A 24635-nucleotide genomic window follows, 5' to 3' on the forward strand; every position below is an offset into this window, starting at 1 on the left:
AAAGTCCCCAAGAATACACCAGCAGTCCCTGGGGAATGACATGTGGCTGGGTGGAGTGACACAGTGGCTACACAGGACCAGGCAGAGTCGCATCCTGCTGTACACAGGCTTGCTAGGAGTTGAAATCGACCCAACAGCACCTAACATGGCTCCCCCAATCCAAACTCGTATCTGTTGAATCAATTACAACTGCCGGTGGCGGCCGCCCTGTAAGACAAAGGAGAAACGGTCCAGGGAGTTTTCCAGGACCCTAACTGACTGCACTCATTGAGCTGTATGGAGCAGATGCCCTCAGTTTTGTCCCAGGGCTTCTCTGCAACAGCTACACCGCCTCCTTATTCGGAACATCAGTAATTAAAGGCAAATAATCACGCAGCTATACTGTTTGGGTTTTTTTAGAAGAAAAGACAGTTCATCTTACTTGACGAAGGGAACTTTTTTAAAGATCAATGCCAATAATAAATGTACAAAGGATGACTGAACTGGAAAAATGAATTTGCAACCTTCAATGTACTAAAGATTCAGGCAAGGTCCATCCATGAATGGCCTGCCACAGGACCACCCCACTGATGACTTACGACACCAGGACCCCTACCCCTAACCTCTACAACAGAAAGACATGGCTGTCATCTCCTACTGTAACTGTCGTCTCCTACTGTAACCCCAGACAATTGGACAGTCCAGAGCTCTGATCTGTTGACGGTAAAAGTACCCAACATTGCCTAGGAAAAGTCTTGTAAAAAGTGGTTAACCTCCACAAGTCTACAGACTTAACTTCCTACTTTCAGTGAACATAAATAAGGAATCAACATGTTAACTTGTAGCACAAGAAAATACAAAATCTATCTATAACTAGACTGTTGCTTCCAAAAGTCAGTAGCACAGGTAAAGGGGAGACAGAAGGACAGTTTTTGTTAGAGACAAATGATGCATAATCAAATGCAAGGTATAAGCCTTAATTATTGACCAGTTTCTCAAATATCAGCTAAAAGAAGCATTAGGGAAATCTGTTTGGAGTGTCTGATAGCACTGTTGTTAGTGCCGCTGCGTCAGTTCCGACCCACAGCGACCCTGTACAGAGTTTCTGAGGAGTGGCTGGTGGGTTTGAACTGCCGAGCTTAGTTGGCTCAAAGTGACCTTGTTGGTTCACAGTGACCAGGACGCCATAAATAGCCTGAGACCTGGAGTCCGACTCGATGGCACTTAAAACAACAACGTGTGTGTGTGTGTGTTTAGTACTTTCTTTCTTCTTTGAGCCTTGGGTTTCCTTCATTCTCTTTTGCACCAGAGAGGAAAAGACCACTCCCAAGTTTTTAAGACCCCAAATGCTACTCACCAAACTAGGATATAGAACAGCATCTTAAAGAACCGTGTTATGGCAACCAACACAGCTGTCCTACAAGACTTTGGGCTCAAGCCCTTTAGCCCAGGTGCTCGGCTATGTCTAGGAGGCTCCATGACTGTAACCCTATGTGCTTTATGATAGGAGGAGGCTTCAAAAAGTTCATGTAAAAATTTCATCGTCTTTTCATTCCATTTTTCCACATATTTCCATGTCTCCTCATATGCATTAATTTTTGAAAATGGGACTGTAGCACTGTGTTTATGCTAGAAAATGTCTTTTTCTTTAGGAGGTCAAGTATTTAGGAGTGAAACATCACGATGCCTGCTAATTACTTTAAAATGATTTAGCAAAGAGGTATAGAATAGAAATATTAACATATATTGTTGTTGTAGTTAAGTGCCTTCAAATCAGTTCTGACCCATAGCGACCCCATATAGGGTTTCCAAGGAGTAGCTGGTGAGCTTGAAAGGATGACCTTGCCATTCAAACCGACTCTGCAGGCCAGCGCATTAGCCCGCAGCGCCACCCAACGACTCCATTAATAGAGAGATGGATAATGCTAACAACTGTTGAGGGGAGGCAGTGGGCACACAGGTCTTCTTAAGTTAGAAAAAAAGGTTGGGCTGAAGTAAAGAATCTAACAGAAGGGATAAAACACAAAGTCTAGGAAATCTTCCAAAATCCAGAGCAAAAAGACGAAGAAATGGAAACTGTGAGAAAAGACTGAGACAGAAGTTCAACCCAACATAAGAGGTCCAGATTACAGTAAAAGGAGCCCTCGTAAGAACTGGGGAAATAGAAGGATGGGAAGTAACAAATCGTTTTGTAGAAAAGAGTTGACAAAAGACAAAACATTCTGATCAAATGACCAGTCATGAAAAGATCCAACTCCGGACACATTCTTGTGAGACTTCATGACACTAAAGTAAACCCTAAACTCTTCCAGGGGGAGGGAGGGAAAAGGTAGTCTTGGTCAAACCAAAGAGAATCGGACATTGTTCCTGAGAATCTCTCCCTGCATGCTAACAGACCATGGGAGCAATGTCCTCCAAGTTATGAGGGAAAACGATTTTCAACTTAGAGCCACCAATCAAGAGTAGAATAATGGCATTTTCGACACACAGTGACTCAGAAAATGTATCTGTTATAATGCTTTGGGCTGCAAGTAACAGAAAATCCAAACTGGTTTCAACAAAAAGAAATTTGATTACTGCGCATAACTGGAAGTCCGGAGAGAAAGCAAGCTCCCGTCACTAGCATGAAGTTCTTCCCACTGCTTTGATGTGTAAGCTTTCTTCTCAGGCTTGGTCCCTCAATCTGAGGTTACCAAAGAGCTGCCAGCAGCAACTTAATTATTTATCAAATGGCTTCCCTTCAGTCTGACTGGATCATCTTAGACCAGCCAGCACTCTTGATCAATACCAGGTGCCACACTCTAAAGATTCCATAGGAAACTCAAGGGCCAGTTGGTGTGAATGGGGGAGGACCAATTCAGAAAAGGAGGCTGAGAATGGTTTCACAACTTGGAGACTGTCATCAGTACCACCAAAGTGTACATGTAGAAATCAGTGAATTGCTTTGTTATCAACTATAAGAAAAAATCAAATAAATTCTATGGAAAAAATACCAGTTGCCAAGGGAATGTGCTAAAGAAGGCTCCTTTCTGGATTGGGACTCAGGAAGCAGGGTAATTATTAGTAAGAACAGTGTCGACGTACCCTGTCTTAGTAAGTGATTGTAGGAGGTACTCCAGAAAAGAAGGGAGCTCAATAGCACAACTGAGATCATGTTCAAATAAGATCAAGGAATAGTATTAAAGGAAAAAGGAAGGCAATTAGAAACGGTGAGAAAAACAAAAAAGCCAAACAAGAAAACACAAAGCCACGTTTCAAAGAGGAAATCAATTCCGGCAATGGTTTGAAGCCGATGGTGGTTTAAGAAAAGAATCTATCTGCCCGTGACTGGTCGTTCTCCCTTGAGTGGTCCAGTCAATGGGACACTGCTGTTGCTGTCAAGTGCCATCAAGTCAGTTCTGACTCATAGCGACTGTCTCAGGTTTCCCAGGAGTAGCATGTGGTTCGCAGTCCAGGGCTGATCCTACAATGCCACCTGTCAAGACGGAAATGGCGAGGATGAGCCCAGCACTACTGGCTTCGCCATTAACAATGTTTGTAAATAATAATACAAGTGATGCACATTCATTTTCAACTTTTAGAATTAACCTAAGAGTAGGATGTGGTTGCAGGTCAAAAAATAAATATTAACAACTGTAATGATGTAGACGCTCTAGTACAGCTTTTAGGAGGTCAACATAGGGAAAAGGCTGAAAGAAAAGTAGGCGCTTTACTTTCTCCATCTTATACAAGCTGCGGCCTAGGCAATGCAACAAGAAGTACTGTTTAAAGTTACAGAGAAAACAGGAACAGGAATCTCAACATGGGAAGGTAATGTAAGCTAAGTCAGGTAATCATCAAAGGAAGTCAAAGCAGAAAGTTAAAAGCTATCATCTCTGGAGTAGAGAACAGTGAGGGTAGGGGTAGACTATTGTTTACCTCATAAGCTCTTTTGTTCTAACTTGTTACCAAGTGATTGTAATAGTTTGATAAGAATTCCAAACCCAAACAATGAACTCTTCAATAGTTTCCTACTCCCCTTACATTAATATCCCAAATCCTGCAGAATCTCCTGTCCCTGTCTACCTAAGGCCACACTTCCTACCACCAAAACTCCTTCCCCTTCAGCCTCTCCTGTGTCTGGTATGCCCCCTCCCCCTTCCCCTGCACCTAGCCCATTTCTGTTCACTCCTAAGTTCCCAGCTTTGGCAATGCCTCCTTCCTGCCACAAGCATGCTTCCTACAATTCTGGGTTGAGAAACTGGATGCTGATGCAGTTTACTGAGATGGAGAAGACAGGAGAAGGGGCAGGAGTGATGGAGACAAAAATCAAGACTTCTCTTCGGGACTTACTAATATTAACAACTCAAGTAGAAATGCCAAGGAGGCTAACAAAGGTGGGCTGGCTCAGGAGAGAGGTTTGAGACACAGACATACAGAATGATGAAGATGCAGAAGCGATGGAAATGCCTCTTCACTACATGAAGGCACAGTCCCGCAAGGAAACTTCTAGTAACCTTAAGAACAGCGGTGGGAAAGCCTGACCCAGAGACGGGTGGAAGACCTATTTCTCATTGAACATACATTGCTTTATAATTAAAAAATTCAATGAACTTATTTTCATTTGGAGGAAAAGAGATGATGTAAATCTTTATTTAATGACATGGAAAGATAGCAACCATTTTTTGTTGAAGAAGGGAAATTTCTCCAGCACATATTATATGATTCTGTTTATGTAAAATAATCTATGTGCATGTACACAAGTGCATACGGAAGACTCGGGAAGGATGTTTACAACGCTACCAGCAAAAGTAACTTTGGGCTATCATTCATCAACCAATTGCTGTACTATAAGTATTGGTAAACAGTGTAAGCTAGTTTATACTTTCTATGATTATCGATAAATATTAAATATGCCTGTAAAAATGTGATGTCATAATAGACTGAACTAAGCTTTAAGTGCCATGTTGCCGCCTTGTAGTCTGCCTGAGCTTTAGTGTTTTCTGGGACCTCTTTCCCCCACATACTGGGTGGCTAAGTGCTGACTGCTTTTACATCAGTCCTTGCTTGGCATTTTTAACCACTTTCTGCTATGGACTCCTCAGAGATCAATGATCATAACACTGGTGTTGAATTGGTGATATAGAATAGTACGTGTTTCTTTGTTGTTGTTGTTAAGTACCATCGAGTCGGTTCTGACCCATAACAACCCTATAGAGGGTTTCCAAGGAGCACCTGGTGAGCTTGAACTGCCCACCTTGCAGTTCAAACAGCTTTGCAGTCTGACGCATTCCCCCACAGCGCCACCCCAGGCCTCCATGTGCTTCTTTAGTAAGTCATTAAATAACACTAAGCACCATACTTCTGAGGTAGAACTTCAAAGTATCTGTGACAGCTGTAATGGGAGAGGAAACCATCAGACATCACTCTGGCAACAAACTCACAGATATTCCTATATTCATCTTTGAAGGAAATCTAAATTTTTAGTTAGAGGCTAGTGAAAAGGAAAGTGCAATGCTTTTCCCATCTCTGAATTCTCAACTCCAGATTCATTCTTGGCCCCAGACCAGTCCCTTGACCTAGAGAGATACACACCAAGTATTAGCAGCATCTTCACGTGGTAGAATTTCTGCAGTGATTTTCATTTTTTATTTTTGTGCCTAAATTTCTAAGCTTTCTAAAATGAAGTGAGTATAGTAAATACTGTGTTTTTTGCTTTGTCTGAAGCAACATGGAATGTTCGCAAAGATATACAGTTGCTTACAAGTTACAGTCACCTTTTTAATAGGATGACACAACTTTAAAAAACAAACTTTTGACCTTCTCTATCTAACGACTTAAGTGCTAGGATGAATTTCATCATTTTTATGTTCTTTCAAGGCTAGAAAAAAACACACTAGAATTATTTATTTTAGCATCAACAGGAACCAAAAGATAAACTGTCACAACTACAGACGTTTGGCTATTTTCTCTGCCAAGTGTAATGCCAGAAACAACCAAAAATATTAGAGGAAATTAGTACTTAATATGGACTAATACCTTCTGTTGTTTACAAAAACACCAAACCTAAAAACTCACAGAAATGTATAATCAAAACGGAGCTACCAGATATGTGCATGGAAATTTACAGTACAGCTTTATCAAAATAACGTCGAAACTTAAGCAGCACTATCACCCCCCAAAACACCATACACAGCTGAGTAGCTACGAAGACGCTTCCCATGCAGCGAACAAGCTCAGGCTCCGGCAGTGACAAGGGAGGTTGCGCAGGAGGCAGAAGCTCTGCTCCGAGGGAAACATGCATATCTCAGAAGTCTGCTTTGCTTTCTTTCAAAGCTACAAATAAACTCATTGGACTGCCCTATTAATAAGTCTAGAAAATGGGTGGCTTTTTTTTGTGTGTGTGTGTGGAAAGCTTTTGCAAATACAGAAACAAAAATATCTTCTCATTTAAAAGGACCCAAGGATATAAACATAAACCAGATGCCAATCCTTCTCTTCCAGGGCTCTAGCGGAGCTCTGGCATACAAACTTTTAAGCAGTACAAGGAGATTGGCAAGAGGCGGAACAAGGCAATGTCTATCAATACAGAACAATCCCAAAGGCCACACTGAGTGCAGACAGCAAGGTGCCGAACAATACACACAGGTGTGTCACCCTGTAAATGTAAACTACATTTTGAAAAGGACCATGTCCCTCTCAAGCTACCTCTCAGAAGGTGTGCTGGGAGTTAGCTGGCTCTGTAGTACTTTTGCTCCATGAAAGCAAGCTGAAGTCTGGGGTGGGGGTGGGGCAGGGATGGGACCTGCTAGGAGCCTGGAGCCCAAGGCCACAAGGGTGTGCATGGTGAGCGGAGGGCGGAGGGCAGAGGGCACAAAAAGCTGAACAAGTAACTACAGTCTGGGAGAACTACACAGTGCGCTTGGGCCCCAAGTCAGCTTCCATCACCATGAGCAGCCCGGCCCTCTGGAGTACCCGGGAGTGCTGCACTGGCAGAAATGCTGACCTCGTGGGAGGATGACGGCCCCATGAGACTTGCTGGAGGACCCCCCCCTTGGTGCAAGGAGGGAAGAGAAGGAGATGTGGGCTCAAAAGGAAAAGGGACAGGATGAGTGGACAGAGGGCCTTGGCATCCTAGGGCCCAGGGAGTATCTGAGTACATCACTCTGACAATGCATCTTCCCACTCACACTTTCTCCTTCAGGTCTCATGGGCCAGTTTTCAGAATTCTTTTCCCTGACCCCCCCACCCACTAGGCAGGCCCCCTTCTCAGGTGTCTGGGGTCCCCCGAGCAGCTAGTTCTTCACTGGCATAGCACTGCCCTCCCTCTGCTGGACTGGGCCTCCCAGGAGCCCATGCTATAGATACGGGCAGGGCAGCATGGGGAGCCCCAGCGTGGCACCTTCGCAAGAGGAAAAGTCAGAAATAAAGGAAGCAAATCGACCTGCAGGAACTATTCAAATGAGACCTAACATCTGGTCTTACAGGAAGAGCCAATAGCTGAGGGAGACTCTCACAAGTTCCAAGGAGTTACCACCACTCAGAACTGTCTCCAAAGAAAAACATCCCATTTTCTTCAAGATTTACGAACAACGGCGGGGGTGGGGTGGTTACAGTTGATGAAGTAAAGACTTCAAATACAAGGGAGCTGTAAAACGTCGTCGTCGCTGGGAAAAGCGGACCTTTCTGGAGCCCACTCATATTCTTCTTTGCCCATCATGTCAGCGCTCTCAGCTCTACAAACAGCAGTGCAGTCCTAAGCTTGTGCGCTTCAAAGTCTGCCATGAAAAAGGCTCCCCGTGAGCGAGCACAGGTGGCCTGGCACCATGAGTCACTAGAAAATGAGGTCTTCTAAACATAATGACAAAACTAAGCAGCACTCTTACATGATAACCTTGTCCTTAATCATAAATCCCCTTTCCATTAAAGTAAAAAAAAATAAAAAGATTCTCAGTCCAAACTAGGACTCCATTTCAGTTTTGAGGGTGTCTGTTAAAGAGTCAAATAATACAAGTTGCAAAATTTACATCAGCTCCTCTAAGAAGAACATATTCACCCAAAGCCTGTTGCCTTTTCATTAGCCAATACAGAAAAGGTTCAAAATGATCACAGAAGAAAATGACCATTTTTATGTATACAACTTTTATTGTACCCTAACCAAGCTAGCTGAACATCGAACTGTTTCAACAGAAAATGGTCCTCATCATAATTCAAGACACAAACCAGCCTACAATTATACCAGTCAGAAAACAAATTACGCTTATATTGCAGTCTACCCTAAATTACGTCAAAATTTCAAACACACACAACTCTGGCTTCCTCCTAGCTTAGATAGGACATACTTTAGTTTGTGAAGATCCTGTCCCTACCCCCGCCCCCTGCCAGAGGAGGGCAGCACAGCCTATAGGGCTCAGTGTCCCCCAAGGCTCAAATCAGGTGCCCAGATATTTTCTGGTGGGTGAGTAAATGGTCATCTGCTAATGGCCCTCCCTTCAAGCCTCACAAAGAAAACATTCAGAAAGAGCAACTTTATGAAGAAAATTGGAAATCATTTCAGATACATTTTTTTTCAAATATGTAAGTTTTTCTCTAAGGGGAGAAAATTAGGATGAGTAATTCTCTGCTCTTAAAAGTAAAAAAAGGGATTTCCAAGTGTTAAAGCAAAAGAAGAAAACATAAACAGATGTTTCGTATTTTAAAAGACAAGTAAAATCAAGATATAAGTAGGGAAAATATTTGCATGATGACAAAGAAGTAATATCCTCAATACATTAAGAGCCCTTACAAATCAATTGAAAATGAAAGACCCCAAGGGAAGAAGAAGCAGAACACAAATAGACAACATCATAAAACACAAATCGCCAATGACGGAGAGTCAATCTTGGTATAATCCTGGTTAAGGGTGGGACACGCTGGCACTTTCTGGAAGGTGATGTTGTGGTACCCACCAGGAACTCCAAGCCTGGGTAGACATTCTTCAGCAAGATGAACTATCAAGAAGTTCCTTCCATCCAGCACTTTTTGGAAGAGCAAAGCCCTGGACCACTGTGCTACACTGCTAGTGAAACTAATGCTATAGAAGAAGAGCTGCAGGCGAGACGGGTTCTGAAGTTTGATTTGATTTGTAAAACACTTGATTCGTTTTGCTGTTGCAATCCTGTTTAGCACCATCCCACATTTCCATTGCTTGAGGCGAAGTTGTTGAAGGATCTACATTAAGCTCTCTGAATGTTGGTTCCTGACACCAAGGGGAAGCTGTCATTTTTAACATTTGATATACTTTACATGGTTTTGTGTTTTCTACAAGTATGTATTATTTTTGTTACATTTTTAAAAGATGAAAACAAGAGTAAGAGATCAAACACTGAGCCCCTAAAGACAGACTCTGGCCTCTGAGAATTCCTTGAAGTTCAAATGGCCGTATCTCTTTCCCATTTATAAGTAATGAGATCTTTTTGAAAATATCCTTTCCTTCCTACATTTCTGAAGAGAAACTGTCTCGCGTCACCACTCTCTGTTCTAAAATACCCATTAGGAATCTGCGAAAAAAGATCATCAAAAGTAAGGCCCACCCCAGGCCTAAACCTACCAGAAGAAACCCCTTCACTCACCATATTACATTTCGGCAACATAGTTTCTCAGACAATGCACAAAGTGTTTGCCATGCAACTCCCACCAGCACAAACCCACTGGAGGACAAAGAATGTCCTGTCCATGGGGCCCAGCCGCCCCCCCCCCCCCCCCCACCCCCAGCAGTTAAGGGGAATGACAATCTGAGTCACAGGATCAGGAGGGGAACCAAGCTGGGGACTGGGGCGCAGCACAATGCGCCTCCACCTGGTCTTCACCTGCACAGCTTCCCAGGCGGATGATTTCTTAGGGAAATGGTCTGACTGACTTTCCAGAGACAGGCAGAGGCCACTTGGGAGCACAGAACAAAGTGTTCCTGGCGGGGCGGGACTAAGCGGAAAGCAAGATGGCTGTGAATGTGTCAATCACAATGGTTCTTAGGAAGAAAAAAGGAAACACTTGATTAGAATGTGCTACCTTACCACACTGAAAGTTTGAAATTCAGAGTATCAGAAGATCACATGTGGACTGACCACAGATTAAAATAAATCATGAAATGTGAAGAGCAACGTAGTGGGGAAATGAAGTTTTACCAAATGAAGTGCACACAATGGGGCCCAAGTCACCAAGATCTCAGGCCCGGAGCGACTTGTAGCCCCAGCTTTTCCCAAAGCCTCCCACTCTAAAGTCCAGCTCTCTAGCAGTACGTGTCTGCAAGTCCACTCGGCCAGCACTGTTCTGGGACAGCGTGCCGGAAGTCATCTTTCCAGACTGGTTCCCACAGAGCAAAATACACTACAAGCACTCACACGTGTTTACCAGTGAGTCACTTTCCGAAAACAAAACCCCACCAGGTCCCTAGTAAAGACCATTAGGCCGTGCAGCAGCAGGTGGAGGGCGCAGCTGAGCTGCTTCAAGGTGAACTGGAGTTGCAGCTCACCAGTTCCGGCTGGACTCTGACTCCCGCCCCCAGATCACGTTGTGACTACCATGGAACCCTACCCAAACTGTCCGTTCAGGGCTCAGGGAAGTGACTTTTTTTTATTATATGGCACAGTTTGGCACAGTTGTATCTTTATAGTCTTTGGGGTACTTTTATACTGTCCAAGAATGATATATCTTATTTGTTTGTTTTTTCCTTTTTTCTTTTTTGTTGTTTTTTGTTGTTGTTGTTGTTGTTGTTTTCTCTTTAAAAACAGATGGCCAAACCAGGACATATACTAAAAAAAAAAAAAGGAAGGTTACTTACCTGAGCCCTAACATCCCAGCTACCATGGAATCCTGTTGGAGCTGGTCTACAGAAGCAAGGTGTATTCTGGGGAGTCACATGTCACATCAAAGCAGGAACTGGTGAGTCTGTACTTTTATGGAGCCTAAAACAAAGAAAATTGTAAGTTGAAAGTCCCCATTGTGCTGCACGACCTTTTTCCCAGGACAAGTTGGGGACATCTTGAAGATCAACACAGAGGCAAAGAGCTTCGCAAGTTCCCGGAGTGGCCAACTAGAAGCCAAGTGTAAACACACTGTGCTGCAGTCCCAGGGACCGCTCTGCTGCAACAGTAAAGCCGAGGGCCTCTGGCCAGTATTTCTGCCACCAAGTCACACTGAAATGCTCTGGGAGAGAAGACATGTGCCAGAGAACACGCAGCATGGAAAGGGCAGCATGGGAGGAACACATGAGGTCAGGAGCCCAGGCTCCCTTTCCAACCAGCTGCAGTCGCAAAGAGCTCACTGAGACCTATGTGAGCGCAGGAGGACCAATGGTAAGCAAGAGCTGGTTCCGAGCACCCAGTGCGCCACCTCTCAGGTCTCCACAAGCTCCAGTATCTCTTTGGTTTCTGAGTCTAAGTTCCAAAAATAACTTGTTTCATTACACTTTTTGCACTAAGATCAGCATTATTTCCATGTTACCACCAAAACAGCCCCAAATGAGCTAATTTGGATGCCTTAACTGTCCGGCCAAAGCATAGCACTGTTATCTTTAGACTAAAAAAAGACTAGCTAGGCTCAAGTGTACAACTTAGATGATCTTCACACAATTACGGACGTAATCAAATCCCGAGAAAGGGCGACACCAGCCAAGTTGCTTAGGGCTGACCTAGAACTACCAGGAGGGGTACCTGGAACCTAACTGCTGGGGTTTCTTGAGACAATAACTCGAGCTAGAACATGGTTCACATCACCGGAAGGCAAGTTTGCAATATTCCTCAACTACAAGAGTCCAGTAAACTGGTATCCTGGCTGTAATGCTCGAGAGAAGCCAAGCCCGAATTTTTGTCAGTTATATATTGAAGGAGCTAGACTAAGGTTCCTTCCAGTTCTGAAAGTTTAAGTTCTTTGATTCACTCAAAACTTTATTTAAAAAATAAATAAAATTAAAACAAGCCAGAAAATGAGATCAGGGAGGTGAAAACCACAGCAAAGCAGTGATTTGCATGCCCACGTACATGACACCCCTGGTTCCAAAGACAAGGAAGACAAGTGCCCCTTTTTAAGGTGTGGTCTCATGTGTGAAGAATCCAGACCTCCACAGTCACTACAAATGAGCTGCCCGCCTACCATCCGTACGATGCACTAATGGGCAAGGACACTCAGCATGAGTGGATTCTGAAGAAGTGATCAAAGCAGAGGCCTCTAATGGGCCGTGACCCCACTTTTAGCATGGGAGTGGGAATGCCCACCCCCCACCCCCATTGTCACTCAGTCACTCCACACACCATACCTACCATCAAAGTCATGGAACAAAGTAGTTAAGCAATGCGTACAAATAAGCCTGTGAGATGACACGACTCCTTGGACGAGAAAGGCAAACGTGAACAGGGCAGGGTAGGAGAGCATGGTTCAAACACAGCAAGCCCAAGAAGAGTGGCGGCGCCCATTTGTTCTACAAAGGCACAGTGACAACAGCATCTGGACTGGGGGAAGACCAGTACACAAGGTCCTACAGCTGGAGTGGCTCAACCCAACCCAAGAAAAAAGGTGGCGGTTGCCAACACTGAAGGCTGCTCAGCACCTGCCCAGCCAGGGCCCAGGGCGCCCCAAGTCAGCGGCTCTCAGTCACAGCTGCTTACAACAACTGATCTCGGTGTCTTGACTTCTCTTGGCCTCACAGAGCACACAGGCCGGGGGGGGGGGGATAAGAGCCAAATACCAGGGGGCTTCAGAAAGTTCATGGGGGAAATGCAGGTTTTTTTCTCATTTCCTTTTCCAGGAACTTTCTGAAGTCCCCTCAAAGGAGGAGCTTATAAATACTCATTCAACTTTATACAGGAATAAGGTTCAAAGCCACACTATCCATCATGGAAACATTTCCAAAAAGGTACACTTGAGTTGGAAACCGTCCACATGTAAGGAACTAACAATTCTAACTGCCCCCACCCCCACCCCCCCGCCTCCACCCCATACTCAGGCAGGTGGGTAAAGGACTCTAGTTGCAAACTGTAAAATACAAACTCAGAATGTCAGAATTAAAAACTGTACCCTAATCATCCTCATAGACAGAGCTCTGTGCCCCAAACCTACCTTAGGATTCAAACATTAAAGAAGTCAGAGTCTGCTTAATGCACGCTGCTTTCCTATCAGGTAGGAGAAAGGTTGGATACTCTAGATTTAGGATCCCTGGTGACGCAATGGTTAAGTGCTCACTTGCTAACCTAATGCTGGCAATTCAATCCCAGCAGCCACTCGTGGAAGAAAACTGTGGCCGTCTGCTTCAGTACAAATGACAGCCTTGGGATCCCCATGAGACAGGGCTATTTTGTCCTAGAGGTCATTAGGGATCGGCAGTGGGTTTGGTTCCCTCTAGATTTAAAGCATTCCATGCAGATGTCCGAGAAAGGGAGATCAAAAGGTGTGACAGGCGAGTACAAGCAAACACACTGCCCTCAGAAGGCGCCAGGCACTTATCCGAGAAAACTCGATTTGGGAGGATGCCTGTGTTGTTGAAAGGGCTGGTGTCAGATAAGCAGCTACAGAGGGGAGCCAATCACACTGCCAACCACAAAAAGCAAATCCGAGACAGAGGTTCCGTACGTCTTCATCAAGTGAGGCTTGTGCACCTGACTATGAGAGCACGACAGTACCCCAGTGAGGCAGCCACCCAACTGACCTGCTGGAGATGAGCCACCCGGGGCAAGTGATTGCAATCAACATGCCCACGTCCAGTGTGCTCTTAGCTCCCTGAGTGTGCTCTCAGAGTCACACATGCTCAGGTACGTCAAGAAAAGCAAGGCTTTCTGAGGCTTCCTGACTGTGATTTCAAGGCTAAGTCATAAAATAAACAAGCCAATTTCCCTAAACCTCTGGTGGAAACTCCCAAAAGACCTAAAAAATCCAGACCCTGTCTTTTTATAGAGCCCCAGCATACTTCCAAAGACCCAAGAGGTCAGCTTTATCTCACCCTTAACTGAAATGACTACATTCCAGATGAAAATTCCAGCTACAGAACCCAAATTTGTCCTCTAGAGCCATCACTGCCCATCACGGGTTCTAATTGTACTTGCGAGGCTCGAAGACGGTTCATTTCTTCAAAGGAGCAACGTGTCTAAAACTTGCGGGAGTCCTTGAAGCCTAGACCAGTTAGCTGCACACCCCAGGAGCTGTGACTGCCTCATGACCCACCAGCCCCTTCATCCCATCCATCTCACCAATGTGGGTCACCGATCCTGCACACTGGAGACACGTGTCAATGGATTCGCGGAGCCCGGTCCTGGGACTGGAACAGCCCCCAGAAGCACACATCGGCTTCACCATGAGTCAGGAGTACCAATTTTGTGGTGGAGCCAATTCTGCTGTGACCCACCCACAGCCGACCCCACTCCCAACAGAAGCCTCTGACTGCAAGGAGAAAGCAGGAGATGGGCCATCTCTTCCCAAGCATGCCTCCTCCCCTCAGGGTCCCACAGGCCTCCTGGGTGAGAGCAGTTCTTTTAGACTCTGCAGAATGACCTTAAGTTTTCAGTGTAAAACCAGAGACACATTGACAGTGCCACCGAAAAGTCAACCGAGTTTCAGTTTGGCTGACTCGGTCATCAGCCCACCAGACAGAGAATAAACTTTCAGGAAAATCCACAGCAACAGCAACGCAAAGAACTTGCCACATCTGGTCCCGGCGATCTTGTGGGGCCTATTACACGCTACGTCCCCTTACACTTATGTAACTGGAAGAGATCGCCGGCGGCGGAAAGGGGGAGGATGGGAGGGCACTCATATTCCTAAGTCACAGCCCCCCCCAAAAAAACCCAGCCCTTTGAGCACCCCGGGGACACGCTCACGCCAAAGAGCCTCCTGTGCTGCCGGACAAACGGTCCCCTACCCACGGTTCCCAAAGGGAGAGCTAGCCACCTCTTTATGATGAGTGGCAGGACCTGGGACACAGCGTCTGTTCCCTTCTGTGGGTGGACAGTCATTCTCGCCTACTTCTCGCCGCTCGATGGGGAAAGGAGCCGGTGGACAGGACTCGGTCCAGGTTGGGGCAGAAAGACATGGAATGGGCGAGAAGGAGGGGGTGGCAAAGCCTGGAAATGGGGGGGGTGAACGCGCAGGAGCCCTTGTGGCGCACTCTCCCGACGGGAGGCAGACTGCGCACGCGCGCCGGTGGGGGGGGGGCAAAAAAACGGGAGAGGGGGCGCGAGAGGGAGGGAGAGGGGAGAGCGCGATCCAGGGAGAGACCGGGGGCGCGGGCGCGCGACGGCGCCGCGGCCCGAAGCCCCAAGAAGGGCAGGACGCGCGCGCAGCCACGACAGGCGAAGCCGGCGACAGGGGCGCCCGCGGGGCCGGGATGCGCGGGGAGGGCGGGAGGAAGTAGGACAGAAGGCCGAAGCAGCCCGGGCGGAGGCCCCGCGAGACCGCGGCGAGGACGGTCACCCGCGAACGCGAGTGACGGGCCAAGGGGGGAGCCACCAATGGAGGCGGCAGGCGGGGGAGGGGGACAGTAGAGAGGAGGGACGCCATCCGCCAGCCCGAGGCGCCGGAGCCCGCGGGCCCCTCCCGCGCCACGTCCCGCCCCTGCCCCCCTCCCCCAAGGAAGGGTCCCCGCCCGCGGCCTCAGCGGTACCACTCACAGTCTCTCCTCTTCGCCTCCTCCTCCTCCTCCGCTCGGCGCGGCGGCGGCGGCGGCGGCCATTTTCCGGACGGCTTTTACCACAGCCCTCTCTCCGAGAGGAGGGAGTGCGCGCGCCACCGACGCCGGGACCCCGCACGGACGACGTCGCGCCCCGCCCTCCCGGCCGGCCTGCGCGCTGCTGCACCTGCGCGCTCGCGCCCCGCCCCGGCCCCGCCCACACGCCGTCTCGTCGGTCCGAATCCGCCCATCATTGGCTGAGGTGGCCAAGGTTGGTCGCAGACTAAGCAACGTCTCCGACAATTGGCGAAAGGTGTTGTCAGTTCCGTCCAGGGAAAATGGGCGGAACCCCCGTTCAGCTGCTGATTGGCTGCCGCCGGCCGTCATTTGGGAAAAAGAAGCGGCTAGGCCCCTAGGGGCTGGTTTAGTGGGCGGAATTTGAATGCTAGGGATTAATGGGCCCTTGCGGATAACAGGGCGAGTGGAGGCCTAGGCTCGGAACGCTTGTTTGCGCTGTCCGACCGTTCAGTTGGTCCGCGGTGCGAAAACGCGCTAAGCGCGCTGAGATAACTGTTTTACTTCTCTCGCATTTCGCTCACGATCGCTCCCTTCGTAGAAGCAGTAAAGTTGTTTGACGTTGGCACAACCGAGGGACCTTCGTTTCGGAGGCCTACCCACTGCTGTCTTTCATCTGAGACTGCTAGGTGCCAGACCCTCAGAGGGGCGGGCACTAGACTGACAAATCACAGCCTCTGCTTTCATGGAACTCTGGCGGAGGAAAAGGGATGCTCACTAAGGCCTTCCAGACTTGCAATTGTTGGAATGCATAGTTTGATGGAGGTGTCGATCACTCTGCCTGGATGGGAGAGGGAAGACTTCCTAGAAAAGGGGATCTGAAAGCTGAGATTCAGCAACTCTATTTCTGGAAAATATTTAAGAGCATGAGAAAAGTTGTAGCCAATGCGATGTTCAGGACAGGACTATTTATAAAGGCGATCCTATCCTGATATCCGGAGTCCTGGTGTGGTGCTGTGGGTTAATGCACGGGACTGCAAAGTTGGTTTGAACTGCAAGGACGGCGGTTCAAACTCACCAGCCGTTCATTGGAAATCCTATACAGGATCGCAATGGGTCGGAACCAACTCAAAGGCACTGAACAACAACAACATCCTGATACCCATTCAACATCCAGTTCATCCAATACTTCTTGCGTTGGTACCGTATGAAGGAACCTTATAATTCTAATTTGGCTTTCTCCCATTCATTTATTGAATACTTAAATATGTGCCAAACCCTGTTCCAAGATCCGTATATACAATATCCAAGACAGCGAATTCACATTCTTGCCGGGAAGATGAAGTATATTAAGTCTATAATATAATGTCACATCGGAGCAAAACAACGCCATTGCCTAACAGTTGATTCCAGCTCATAGCAACTCTATCTATCCAGACAGCCTCGTTTTCCTCCCTAGGAGCAGCTGCTGGGTTGGAACCGCCAATTTTGTGGTTAGCAGTCCAACGCCTAATCCATAGCTCCACCAGGGCTCCCTATATAATAACAGGACTTTGAAAACAGATGAAGCGAGGAGGAATGGGTCACCATGGGAACTGGGAGTACTTACTGACAGGCCTTTTTACTCATTTTATTCCCCCATATGGATATCTGTGGACTCCTGGTGTAGTGCTGCGGGTTAATTTGCTGGACTGCAAGGTCAGGTTGAGCCACAAGGTTGGCGGTTCAAGTTCACCAGTCGCTCCTCAGAAACCGTATACAGGGTCACTCTGAGTCGGAGCTGCCACTTTGCCAAATGGGCTCAAGTGTAACAACAACTGCGAGGTTGGCCCAGGACCAGGCGGTGTTTCGTTCTGTTGTGCGCAGGGTCGCTATAAGTCGGTACCAACTCGATGACATCTAACAACAACATGGATATCTGTGGCTAGAACATTCCAGGCAAGTACAAATAAAAGCGCAAATCAGTCCTAGAAGAAATGTAAGCAGAATGTTCCTTAGAAGAGAGGAAGGCAAGGCCTGAACTCATTTTGAACATGTCATCAGGAAAGACCACTTGCTGGAAAAGGACATCATGTTTGGCAAAATAGAGGGTACACAAAAATGAGGGGAACCTTCCTTGAGGAGGATTGACACACTAGCCTGTCGGTGGACTCAAACAGCCGAAGGATTATGAAGGAACCAAACCGGGTAGTTTTGCTCTGTTTGTATACACGGTCACCATGAGTCAGAGTCTGCTTAATGACAAGAGCAGCAACAACACTGAGGCCCTGAGGAAAGACCACACCTGCCATGCTGGAGGTTAACAAGGAGGTCGAGGTAGTTCGAGAGTAGTAAGGAAGGAGTTTGGAGAGGTAGCCTGGGTCACCATGGAAGCTGGGAGCTGACATCATCAGAACTATGTTATAGGAGAATCAATCACTTTGAAGGGGCAATGTGGAGAACCAACCATGTTGTTGTTGTTGGTGGTGGTGTGCCGTGGAGTCAGTTCCAACTACAGCGACCCTGTATAGGGTTTCCAAGACTAAATCTTTACAGGAGGAAAAAGCATTATCTTTCTCCCTCAGAACCACGGACAGTTTCGAACTGCTGACTATGAGATTACCAGCCCGACGATGCTACCAGAGCTCCTTAAAACCAACCATGTTGTTGTTATGTGCCGTGGAGTCGGTTCCGACTCATAGCGACCCTGTACAGGGTTCCTGAGGCTGTAAATCTTTATGGGAGCAGAAAGCCTCATCTTTCTCCTGCGAAACAGATGGTAGTTTTGAACTGCTGACCTTGCGGTTCGCAGCCAGATTCGTAACCACTCTGCTAACCAACCATAGTGGGACAAAAGTAAGAGCAAAAGAGCTCATTAAAACTGAGTATGTTGTTGTTGTTAAGTACTGTGGAGTCGGTTCCAAATTATAGCGACCCTGTATAGGGTTTCCAAGGAGCGGCTGGCTGGTAAATTTGAACCTCCGACCTTGAGGTTCAAAGTGATCTTACCCTCCAGCGCCACACCAGGAGTCCATAAAACTGAGTCTAGGAGATGAAACTGACTATGGAAATACACTAGACATGGCAATTGACAGAGAACAAAAATAGGAAGTTTTGTATGAATGTGGCAGTCTGTCTAAAATTCTCCTGAACTGACAGAAAAGAAAAAATATTTCAGAAAAGTCAATTCAAAGCAACAATGGAAAAGAGAAGGAAGAATACAATAGACAATCCAACATTTTCGAACTGGCATCCCGGATGATGACACAAAAACAAACACAAATTTGTGGCAAACACTCATGGACATTTCCTAAAGGTGCTCACGCACTGTTGTTGTTAGGTGCTGTGGAGACAGTCAGTTCCTGGTCCTGCACCATCCTCAATATTGTTACGTTTCGGCCATTGTTGCTGTCACTGTGTCCATAGATGTGGTGGGGAAAGCCACAGGATTCATTGAAGACATGAAGCTTAATTAAAGGCCCAAATACAGGATGAATATACTAGTTGGGACCTCCTTTCCCCCACCAGACAGCTGAACTGAAAGCTGGCGCAGGTCCTGAGTCATCCTAACAAACAGAGAAGTTTCCAAAGTGATTGAATGAAATGTCTGTGAAGTTTGAGCTTGTTAGCAAGCCCTGAACAATTTTCTCCTTATTCTAGCATTTGGGAGATATGAACCCTGATCCTCAGCTCTCTGCCCTATAAAGAGAAGAGCATAGCAATAAGACAGACCTGTTTACCCAACAACAGACTAAAGCCACACTATCTACCTGGTCATTTAAATATATACATAAACTGACCACTGAGGATCATCAATAACTTGAATAAACTCTTCAACATGAACAAAAGGCAAGATAAACAATTATGGGGGAAAAAAGAAATTGAAGGAATCCCATAAAATACAGATAACATATGTGTGTGTGTGGGGGGGGAATTAAACTAATTCATCTATTCAGAGAAGTAGAAGTAAATATTATATGCACAAAACAAGAACAGAATATGATGTAAAAGGAGCAAAGAACAGCAAAGAATGGTATGTGATTATTGAAGTTCAAATTTCAATTGAAAGATAAAATTGAAGAGGTCTCTCAGGAAATAGAATCAACAGAGTAAAAAAAAAAAGAAAGAAAATATAATCACTTATAAGAGAGATCTAGGAAATCCACTCAACAACCAATAAGAGTTGTTTTGCCTTTTTAAAAAGAAGGATATTTTTGTTGAGGATACTCACAGCACAACATATCACGGGACTGCAAAGCCGTTTGAATTGCAACGTTGGCAGTTGAAGCTCACCAGCTGCTCCTCGGGAACCCTATACAGGGTCGCTATGGGTCGGAGACGAAGCAATGGCACTTCACAACAACAACATGCACCGTTGAGTGACATTGGATATATTCTTGGAGTTGACAGTCATTCTTCCCCTCCTTTTCTGGCTTGTTCTGCCCTCATTAACATAAACTCACCGCTCTCAAAGACTCCTATCAAACTTACAAGAATTCTTAAAAGGTAAAACCAATTAAAAAGAGCAGGAATCAGAACAGCATCAGACTTTACAACATACTGGATAATAAAAGACTTTAGGACAGTGTTTGAAAAAATCCTAGGAAAAATATTTTTCAACAAAATTTTACATTTAGACATGATATCAAGGTTGATGACAAAATAAAAATATTCAAGAATGTAAAAGCTAAGAAAATTTACATCTCAAATATCATATCCTTTTTTAGGAAGCTACTTGAGGATGTTCTCCAGCAAAACCAGAGTGTAAGCCAAGAAATAGGACATTGTGTTATTCACAAAACAGTGGCTCTAATCCAGGACAGCAATGACAGGAAATACCAGAGATGCCAGTTGGGCAGAAAGCCTGAGGGCAGTCAGTCAAGATTGGAATAGGAGAATGGCAGGCTATAGACGAGAAGACGCCCAAGAATTTTGTCTGCGTGTGTATGTGTGTGCGCATGCATGCGTGAAATCAACATATTGGATAGTGTTACTGAGAATTTGCTAGAAAATGACATCTGATATTATTTTAAAATACAAGAAAAAACTTAAAAGTCATTAGAAACACCAGGAAAAAATAACTTTATATATATATATATATACATATACATACATATATATACACATACATATATATATATATATGTATATATATAACAGGGTCGCTATGGGTGGGAATCGATTCCACAGAACTTAACAACAACAACATATATATATATCTTTTGGGAGAAGTACAGACAGTGTGCTCCTTAGAGGCCAAGATGGCCAAACTTCGTCTCTCATCTTTGGACATATTGTCAGGAGGGACAAGTCGCTGGAGAAGGATATCATGTTTGGTAAGATGGAGGGTCAGAGAAAAAGAGGATGAGATGAATTGGCCAGGTGGCAGCATCGATGAACTCAAGTGTGGCAACAGTAATGAGGTTGGCTCAGGATCGGACATTGTTTCGTTCTGCTGTGTATAAGTCGGTGCCGACTCGATGGCACCTAACAACAACAACATATATCTACATAGATATGTACATAGATAGATAGATAGATAGATAGATAGATAGATAGATAGATAGATAGATGGAAACTGTGATCAAAAGAAGCAAAATAAAATATAATTTTACCAATTGATGGTATGTAAGACAAGAGAATCCACTGGGCGATGATACTAGGGGAGTTCTGTTTTCAAATGTTCCAGGGGCCATCACATTCAGACAAGTGTTACACAGCTCCCTTCACGTCCAAAGAGCACACAACACTCTGCCATGAGCCTTGGCCCAAAGGCACTGGCTCTTAATTCCATGGGTCATCAGACCTAGCGTCCCTGATTACGCCATGCTCTTGCCCAAAGGTACCACTTTGTTCTCTCTTGTGCTCTTGGTTCTGCTTCTCCACCATCTCGCTGTCACGTTTCGGGTACTTGATAGTACTCAGCTACCCCCTCCACTTCTGAGAGGATTCATCTGAAACACAGCAGTATGACAAAACCCACCAACCCCCACTTTAGAGTACCACAGTCCTATGTGCATGTTCCTACCCAGGCATTTGGAGTCCTGGTATGGCACTGTGGGTTCATGTACTAGACTGCAAAGCCTGTTTGAACCGCAAGGTAGGCAGTTTAGGCTCACCAACTCCTTCTCAGAGCTATGTATGGGCCAGAACCAACTCGATGGCACTCAGCAAAAACACCAACAACCCAGTCATTTAGGACTCCTGATGTGGCGCTGTAGGTTCAGCACTGGCCTGGGAACCACAAGCTCTCAGCAGTTCAAGTCACCAGCTGCTCCTTGGAAGCCCTACACAGGGTCACTCTGAGTCAGAATCCACACGACGGAGCTTCACAACACCAGCATCACCCAGTCATTTGGTGGGAGTTACAAAGACTATGGCTAGAAGAGTCACATTAAGTCAATTCACTGCACATATGTTAACTGAACGAAAGTTCAACTCCAAAGAACTAGGGATAGCAGTATAAATATGAAAGACCATGCTTCAGGGGTCCCTACAACTATCTTCAGGCTTCATGATTTACCAGAAAGACTTACAGGGCTCAGGAAAACTGGTATGCTCGCGGTTCTGGTGTCTGACGGGGAAAGGGTATGGACTGAAATCAACAAAGGTGTAAAAGGTGGACAATGAATAAGGAAGACCGTAGAAGAATTGAAGCTTTTGAGTTATGGTGTTGGAGGAGAATATTGAAAGTGCCATGGGCTGCCAAAAGAACCAACAGATCCGTTTTGGAAGAAGTGCAGTCAGAGTGCTTCTTAGAGACCCCTTGGGATCTAATATATATGTAGCAGTTAAAAAAAAACAAACAAAAAAAAAAACCAAAGCAGTAGATTATAGGATATGGAAATGTGACATAGAGTGGCCAGGTGACATTTATGTCCACACTAAGGAAAAGTGTTTTGGAAGAAGTGCAGCCAGAGTGCTCCTTAGAGGCCAAGATGGCCAAACTTCATCTTTCATACTTCAGACATATTGTCAGGAGGGACCAGTCGCTGGAGAAGGATATCTTGTTTGGTAAGGTGGAGGGTCAGAGAAAAAGAAGACCCCCAACGAGATGGATTGGCCGAGTGGCAGCACCGATGGGCTCAAGCATGGCAAAGATAGTGAGGTTGGCCCAGGATCGAGCAATGTTTCGTTCTGGTGTGCATAGGGTCACTATGGGTCGGTGCCAACTCGATGGCACCTAACAACAACAAAGGTCCGAACACCTCAAAGCGTATGTCAGTAAACTGGAGAGTCTGTCGGTAAACTGAAGCTTGTCTCGTATGTAATGCTGGGCTAAAGACGGAAAGCTCACCAGTGAGAGAGAAGTGGAATACGGGGCAGTAATGCATACTGGGACTTGAAGGACCTGAATAAATGACATCCATTTCCCCCATCTGAGTGTCATGGAACTTGACACTACAATTGTAGAGTTCATCAGAGAAGTTTTACAAGATCAGCCAAGAAAAGGTTTACAAAAGGGAGACTTGCCTTCCCAGACACACTGTGAGAGGACACCCCTGAAGAGAGTGCAGTTTTCAGTGTCAAAACAGACAATGGATAAAACCAAACAGATGCCAAAAGACCCAGATGAGTAGGTGCCCCTTCCGCCTTATTGCAAACCAGTGACCACTCTTTTTCCGGACGATTTATCACCGTGGCTGATGACTCAGTTTTTCTAGAAGCTCTGACCCTTCTGGAGTCCTGGGGTGGCACTGTAGGATAAGCACTGGACCGCAAGGTCGGTTTGAACCGCAAGGTCAGTGGTTCAAACTCACCAGCTGTTCCTTGGAAACCCTATACAGGGTCGCTATGAGTTGAAACGGGTTCAATGGCACTTCACAACAACAACAATGACCTTTCTGTTCTCATGGGCAGACTTGGATCTGCAGGAGAACTTTCTCTGGAGTTAGTTAGGGCCTCCCTTGCACGCCGTTCCATGGCTTAGTGTTAGCTCAGTGTGGTTCTCCTAGTGCTCCTATCTGTCTTGATGTCCAGCCCTGGATATTCCTTGGTGTGCTCTTAAATTTACTATTACATCAGTCAGAGCCCTTCCAGGAAGACAGAAATCACTTCAGATAGTTACAACTGATGGCTTTGAATGGGGGAAAGGAAGTCAGTAGAGGACAGTGAGGCAGTGTGGGGGTCAGTCAGTGTGGGCCAGAAGCTGCTGCCACCCATAGGCTGAAGGGACGCCAGGAGAGGCTGAGTGACCTGGTGGGAATGGGAGTCATGGAAGGCCCTAGCGGAGCTGCAGCTACTGGCACAGAGGGAGGGAGGGATACTTCGGCTTCTCCTTCCACCAGCTTCCCAGGTTCTTCCAGGCCCTCCAGCGGACCCTAGAGCCTGGGAAAGATAGGCTACAAGACCAGGGGCAGATTTGAGGGCACATAGGCCCAGAAGCCCTAGTGTGGCACTGTAGCATAGGCACTGGACCGCAAGGGCGGTTGGAACCTCAAGGCCTGCAGTTCAAGCTCACCAGTTGCTCCTCAGAAACCCTCTACAGGGTCTTTCTTCTCTATGAGTTGAAATCAACTCAACGGCATTTAACAACAATGACAACAACATAAAAAATGAAAGGAGCCCTGGTGGTGCAGCGGGTTAGGCGTCCCCAGTTGGTCTGTAGCTTCCGTAAAGATGTGCCATCTCGGAAACCCTTTATAGGGTCACTCTAAGCCAGAATCAACTCGATGGCAGTGGTTTGGGATTTTTTGATGTGTGTATAAATGATGAAAGAATTAGAGTTTCACATATCTTGACACGTCCCCTCCTTCAGATCCCTCTGCTCCTCCCAGCAGTTTTGTTGTTTTATTATTTGTAGATCTTCTAGGAATTTTATTTATACCTTCAAACATTTAAACAATGCCTTTGTTATTGATTGATCAACATTAGACAAGATCTCTAGATCCCCAAATTTCCAAGATAAGTGAATCAGCACATTTCAACTGCCTCCATCAGTGATTTTCTTCTCTGAACGATTATGTATGTCTGTATCTTCATGGCTCTCGCCATTGGCATCTGCTTTTGGAACCACAGCTCCTGTTAAAGATACTTGGCTTTAGGTCTCCAA

The 24635-nt window shown here is 46.0% G+C and overlaps 1 protein-coding gene across 2 annotated transcripts in view; it reads right to left on the reverse strand.

Annotated features, from left to right (window-relative positions):
• Nucleotides 1-15712, reverse strand: part of MECP2 (methyl CpG binding protein 2 (Rett syndrome)) — a 77782-nt gene extending 62070 nt beyond the window's left edge. Inside the window, exons 1-2 of one of the 2 annotated variants that reach the window (XM_006877197.1) lie at nt 15591-15693; nt 10778-10901 (exon numbers count right to left, since the gene is read on the reverse strand). In XM_006877197.1, coding sequence (XP_006877259.1) covers nt 10778-10803 — 26 coding nt within the window. In that variant the 5' untranslated portion in view covers nt 10804-10901; nt 15591-15693. Of the gene's footprint in view, nt 1-10777; nt 10902-15590 lie in introns of both variants that reach the window. The other variant, XM_006877196.1, reaches the window with a different exon arrangement.
• Between the last annotated feature and the right edge of the window lie 8923 nt (nt 15713-24635).

This window comes from Chrysochloris asiatica, unplaced genomic scaffold, assembly GCF_000296735.1.
Source record: "Chrysochloris asiatica unplaced genomic scaffold, ChrAsi1.0 scaffold00445, whole genome shotgun sequence".
NCBI classification, from domain to species: domain Eukaryota; kingdom Metazoa; phylum Chordata; class Mammalia; order Afrosoricida; family Chrysochloridae; genus Chrysochloris; species Chrysochloris asiatica.